This window comes from Anas acuta, chromosome 20 (genome assembly GCF_963932015.1).
Source record: "Anas acuta chromosome 20, bAnaAcu1.1, whole genome shotgun sequence".
NCBI classification, from domain to species: Eukaryota; Metazoa; Chordata; class Aves; order Anseriformes; family Anatidae; genus Anas; species Anas acuta.
This window is the reverse complement of record NC_088998.1, coordinates 5,259,416-5,265,415: the sequence shown is the minus strand read 5'-3', so window position 1 is coordinate 5,265,415 and position 6,000 is coordinate 5,259,416. Positions and strand designations below refer to the sequence as shown.

The window sequence follows — 6,000 nt, the reverse complement described above, 5'->3', positions numbered from 1 at the left end:
AAACATAGGAAAAAAAATGTATACAACGGATGTATAAAAATAAAAATAAAGAATATGAAATAAAATATGTATAAAAATAAAAATAAAGGCTGTAAACCTATCAAATATTAAATACACAACATATGAACCATAAAATACATAAACGTACGAGCCACGAAAACGCAAAATATAGAAAAATCTAAGCCCAAAACGTACAAAAAATGGGAAAATATGAATGAAAAATGTGGAAAAAGCTGAAATTCGCACGAGACGCGGGCAGGGGCAGGGCCGCCCGAGGCCGCCCCGCGTACAAAGCGCCGTGCCCAGCGCCCCCCCCCCCCCCCCCCATAGCTCCCGCACCGCGCTCGAGGCCCCGCCCCTGGCCCCGCCCCCTTCTCCCTCCCATTGGCTGCGCGGCGCGAAGCCGGCGTCGACGCGGGGCCGGGCGCGGCTGCGATTGGCCGGGCGGGGCCGCGGCGCTGTCAGCGGGGCCGGGGCGCGGCGGGCGCCGCCTGAGGGGCGCTGGGGCAGCGGCGGCCCCGAGGCGGGCGGGCGGGAGGGAGGCGGGAGCGGGGGAGCCGCCGCCGCCGCCGCCGCCGCCCGGCCCGGCCCCGCGGTGCTGATGGAGGGCGGAGCGGCGGGAGGCCGGAGCGCTGCGTGACACCATGAGGCGCCGGGCTCGCCCCGCGCCCGGGCTCGCCCTGCTCTGCCTCGCCGCCCTGCTGGCCGCCGCCGCCTCCGCCCTGCCCCGCGGCTCCGCTCCCCCCGAGCCCGGCAGCGGTAGCGGGGGGACCCCGGCTGACGGAGCCCTTGGGGCTCGGGGGGCTCGGCCCGGCCCCGGTACCGCCGAGCCGCCCCCGGAGCGGCGGGAAGAGGGAGCGGAGGGAGAGCTGGAGGCCGAGGGGGACGACGAGGAGGCGGCGGAGGACGAGGAGGCCGCGGGGGGGAGGCCCGCAGGTGAGGGGAGAGGGGGTTGGGGGGGGGGGACGCGGGGCCCTTTGTGTCTGATCGGGGGTGGGGAGCGGCGGGGGGCTGCCTGCAGGGGGGATGGAGCCGCCTGCCCTCCTCCTGTCACCCCCTGTCACCCCCTTTCCCTCCCCTGTCACCCTCTCCCTTCCCCCTGTCACCCCCTTCCCTTCCCCTTGTCCCTCTCCTGTCCTCCCTTGTCCTCCCCCTGACCCCTCCTGCCCCCCGCATCCTCTCCTATCCCCCCTTGTCATTCCCTGTCCCCTCTTGTCCACCCCCTTTCCCTCCCCCCTGTCACCCCCTTCCCTCCTCCCACCCTCTCCTCTTCTCCCCTTGTCTCCTTCCTGTCCCCCCTTGTCCTCCCCCTGACCCCTCCTGTCCCTCCCTATCCTCCCCTATCCCCTCTTGTCCTCCCCCCCGACCCCCTTGTCTCCCCTTGTCCTCCCCTGTCCCCTCTTCTCCACCCCCTCTCATCCCCTGTCCCCCTCCACCCTCCCCTGTCACCCCCCCACCTCCCATCCCTCCCATCCCTTCCCCACCTCATCCCCTGCTCCCACCGCCTGGGCCTCGCCCCTTTATGTTCAGGCACACGCAGATGCTGTTAGCCCTCCTTCTTTCCACCTCCTTCTCCTTTTTTTTTTCTCTCCATATTTATTTTTCTCCCGGCCCCGGTGGTGCTGGATTCATTAGAGGTGTGCTGGGCGTCCCCTAACGCCACGAGCATCCTGCTGCCCCGCGAGCTGTAGCGGCGCGAGCAAGTGCCGCCGCTCAACCTGCTTTATTTGGCTGGCCTGGAACAGCTGAAGGGCTGCGTCCTCGCGGTTTCAGGCTTTAATTCCATCTCTTTCCATTGCGGTTTGGGTCTTTATGCTTTCCCCTGAAGAGAGAGGCTGGTTTAACAGTGGGAGCTGCTGATAAGGACAGCAGGGGCTGCGTTCCCTTAAAGCAAAACTGATTTCAGCCATGGCACCGCGATGGGACCCCTCGGGCAGTCAGCATCCCATGGTGGGTCCCACAAGTGAGCATCGGGCGGGTTTTCACCTCCCGCATCCCCCTGGTGGGTCCGAGCATCGCGGTGGCCCCGGGGTGCCCATGGGTGGCCCTGCCTGGTGCCCGGTCCTGTTACTGATAGTCACAGCACCGAGCCCTGAGCTGTTCCCTGGCACCTTCACAGCGCCGGGTGCTGTGCAGGTTGTGCTGTGTCCTCTGGGGGCTAATTGCTTGCTCGTTAGCACTGCGGGTTGGGATTAACCCTCACTGGCGTGGCAGGGTGGGTTTTCAGGCATGTGTTCAGGGTTGCTTCTTCAACCCTGGGTAGGGAATTAATGCTTTATATGCCTTTTTTTTGTTCCATGAGGGAAGTGGGCCTGTTGGGATGGGCGTTAGAAGGGACTCCCTTAATGCTGGTGGGTACTGGTGATATGGGATTGGGGTGAGAGCCCTCACATTCAGGGTCTGGTCAGTGCTACCAAGACTTCAGTTCTGACTTCAGTTCATTTTCCTCGCTGATTCAAGAAGCGCTTCAGCTACTGCCCAGCTGCCTGCTTGTTTTGTTCTCGTTCTCCCCCTCGTCCAGTTTCACAGTGTTTATTTTTCTTTCCAATCCCGCGATCGCGTTAAAATCCCGGATTTTGTTTTGAAGAGAAGTAAATTGCTAATCCTCGTGTTTGTGGAGACAGGCTTAGAAGTATCCCCTGCCTTATCTGCGATGCCGGCGGTGGAGGCTTGCCATTTTCCTCCTCAGCAGAGCAGGAGGGCTGCTGCTCTTCGGATGCGCGGCTTCTGCGGTCGGCACGGCCCCGCTCGGGCTTTCCCTGCCCAAAGAACAAAACTTCTCTGTTCTGCCGTGTCTGTAGGGCGCTGCTGGACGACGAGGGTCTCTCTGGAGGATGTTGCGTCCTGGCTCCTTTTGGTATCCGCCCCGTCCCGCTCCAGCCAGCTGCCCGACCTCCCCGCCGTGCCCGTGAGCCCTCAGCTCTGCACCTTGAACCCTGCAGCAGGAAGGGCCAAAGGGCATTTCGTGCCGCAGCTGTAGGGCGGGCAGTGCCTGGTTTCGGGGCGGTGAGTGGCACGCAGGCGTCCTGCACCAAGGCAAGGCACGCAGTGGGACACGGGCATCGCAGCGGCTGAAGGCAGATTTGGGAAAATCTTGCCTGTGCTGCCCCCTCTGCAGCTCTGTGCGTGCCCTTGTCCTCGCCTCTCCCTGTTCAGCCTCTGGCACAGGTCATTCTGCCCCAAAATTCATTTTCCCTGTGCCCGCAGTGCTTTATCTCCCATCCAGGGCAGGGAAGGGGGTGCAGAAGGGTCCTGCTGAAGAAGTTCCCTGCCAGGGGAGGTGGCTTCAGCTTCCCTCGTGCGAAGTTGTACCTCGGTGTGGTCACCGAGCTGGGCTTCCAGATGTCAGAGGGTTTGGATTTTTGTTAAAGAAATGGAAATGAAGTTAGAGGCGTGGCAGCTCATGGTAAGGAAGGTGTTCATATACATGGGATCGGTACAGGAGCAGCCAGGTCAGAGCCTTTCTTTGGCTGAGGAATAAATCCTGGGGTTTTACCTTGAGCCTAAAATGCAGGGATGTTGCCTACCACTCCCTCATCGCTCCCCTGCCTTTCTCCCTGTGTCTGAATCATTCCTGAATCAGATGCAGCCAACTGTCCCGACCCAGGATTTTGAGACGTTTGGCCTTACCCATGCTCATAAAGATGGGGATATTTTGGGGAAGACCCATGGCGCACCCGAGGTCTCACTTGGTAGCTTCCTTCTGCAGCGCTGGGACTTGGCTTTTATCTTCTGGCTGATCTCTGGGGCTGGGCAGCATCATGTCGCTGCCAGGGGGAAAACTGAGATGGGAAGAGCTGGCGAGCAGCGGGGCTGTGCTGAAGTTCCTCACCAGCTGCTGTCAGTGACACCCGGACACCCCCACAGGGAGGCCCCCGCCAGCCTCTGCCACGGAGGAGCCAAAACCCTAAGGAGAGCGGCTGCGGGCGAGACCGGCGGCAGAGCCGAGGTTGGAGCCTTGACTTGTGGGTGGCCACGGGGCTGCTGTGGTTTGTGCTGGAGGTACGAGGGTTGTGCGTGTCCAAACAACCAGGAAATTTGTGGCAGAGCGTGGGACCGTGGCTGGTTTCACCCCGAGAATCCCACTGGGGTGCAGCTGGACTGGAGGGTGAAGGATGAAGGTGCAAGAGCGCGGGACTGTCTCATCCCTGGGATGTGACCTTGGGGGATGGATAGCTGTGTCCTGGGGGGACCCCAGTCCTTGTGGGGCTCTGCCATGGGCTGCTGGGTGGTTGTGGCACAGTGAGGTCTGTGTGGACTCGGTGCTGCAGGAGGTGATGCTCAGCATCCTAACGCCGTGCCCCAGTGAGCGCACGAGGCCGAGGACGGGCAGGCTTTGGGAGCATGGAACAAGCCGGCCCTGAGGACCAGAGGCACGCATCTGCTGAGGTCAGGGGAAAGATTTCGGAGCTTTTTGGTCTATAAATACCCAGGGATAAGTCATCATGCCACTTGCAGTATTTGCAGCGTTGATGCCACTGCCTGCAGGATGTGCTTCTGCAGCCCCAGACTGCTCCTGGTGCTGCGGAGGTCCAGGCAGCGCCGTGCCTCTGCCAGCCTCCGAAGGACACCGCGCCTGTGCCGGCTGCGAGGCAGGGATTTCTCTCGCAGCCATCTGGCTGGGAGCTCTCTTTCTGCCTTCCCTCTGGCAAATACTTAAAATAAAACCAGAAATTGTGGAGGTGCTGAAGGGCTGCGCAGCACCAGAGCCTTCGCTCGGCTTTTCAGTGAGGTTGCGGCGAGGGCTCGGGCTCGATTCAGGGGTCTTGGGAAGCCCCCACTGTGGGGCTGCCTTGTGCGAGGCATCGCTGGGTGCGAACGGGGGCCGAGGGGGGGCCGAGTCTGGCGCTTCATAATTAGCAGGGGATGTTAATGTGGTTTGCGACCCAAAGGCGGGATTGCAGGCTCGCCATCTGCCCGGCCTTGGGGGGGCCGCGTGGCTCTGCGCCACCCCCAGGAGAACACAGCCTCCTTCAGGCTCCTTCAGCTGGCTGGGAACCAGGGTTTGAGCTTTGCAGGAAATTATTATTATTATTTTTTAATTTATTATTATTTTTAATTTGACTTTTAGGTCGAGCCAGACTGAAATAACGTGGTTACATGGCTGTTCTTCCATTGCTTTGAGTCAAATCGAGGGTCCTGAGCCTTGAGACCCCCCCGAGGCGCTGCCCTTGGACTTGGTGCTAATCCCCGGGGTCAAAAGTGGGGGCTCCTGAGACCCTGCCGCAGGGAAACACACCCCAAATCCCAGCAGGGCCTGTCTGGGAAGGTCTTTTGTTTGGTTAAATGTATCAGCCTGGAAGCATTTTCAACAAGATGCTCTGGGCTCGGAATAATTGAATCCCTCCTTTGTTCAGACAGAACATTTCTAAAATTGTTTCCTTGTTCAATAGGAAACCTTCCATCAGCGCCTGTCCCCTGCCACCGCTCCCTGGGGGGATGTCACCCGTGCTGGGGATGCTGCCTCCTGCTGTCCCCATCCATCTCCCTGCTGGCTGGCAGCCGGGGATGCTGGGGACGTGGTCCAGCTCCTGCACCCCATGGTGAGAGCGGAGACCCCCGGCAGGGGGGTCCCTGTCACCGCTGGGGTCCTGGGGGAAGCTCGGTGTGTGAATAGTGACAAGCTGTGGGCAGGGCTGGGTTTGGGCTCTGGCTGATGCTCTCCTGGATCTTCCCATGCTGAAGGAACTCGTGCTAGGTCTCAGTTCTGCCTTCTGCTGCTGCAGGGAGGACTCCGGGAGCACCTGCTGTCTGAGCCGCAATTTGCCTTGTAAATGGAACCGGTTCGGGGTCTGGGCGTGAAAGGTGGGTGCTTGCCTCGCCTGGAAGAAGAAAAAAGCAAAACCCCCTGAGGTTTTCCTCTTGATGCGGGCCAGCCGTGAAATCAGGGAGAAGCCCAGGCCGTTCCTTGCACCCTTTTTAATTCACTCGCCCCACGTCCTTATAAATAAGCCAGCAGAAACATGACGAGGCAAGCAGCTCTGCTATTTATAGCCCGTG

The 6,000-nt window shown here is 60.4% G+C and overlaps 1 protein-coding gene across 1 annotated transcript in view; it reads left to right on the top strand.

The window, feature by feature from the left end:
* Positions 1-502: 502 nt before the first annotated feature.
* MEGF9 (multiple EGF like domains 9) overlaps positions 503-6,000 on the top strand; it is a 41,963-nt gene continuing 36,465 nt past the window's right edge. The window contains exon 1 of the mRNA XM_068656763.1: positions 503-936. Coding sequence (XP_068512864.1) covers positions 645-936 — 292 coding nt within the window. The 5' untranslated portion in view covers positions 503-644. The remainder of the gene's footprint in view (positions 937-6,000) is intronic.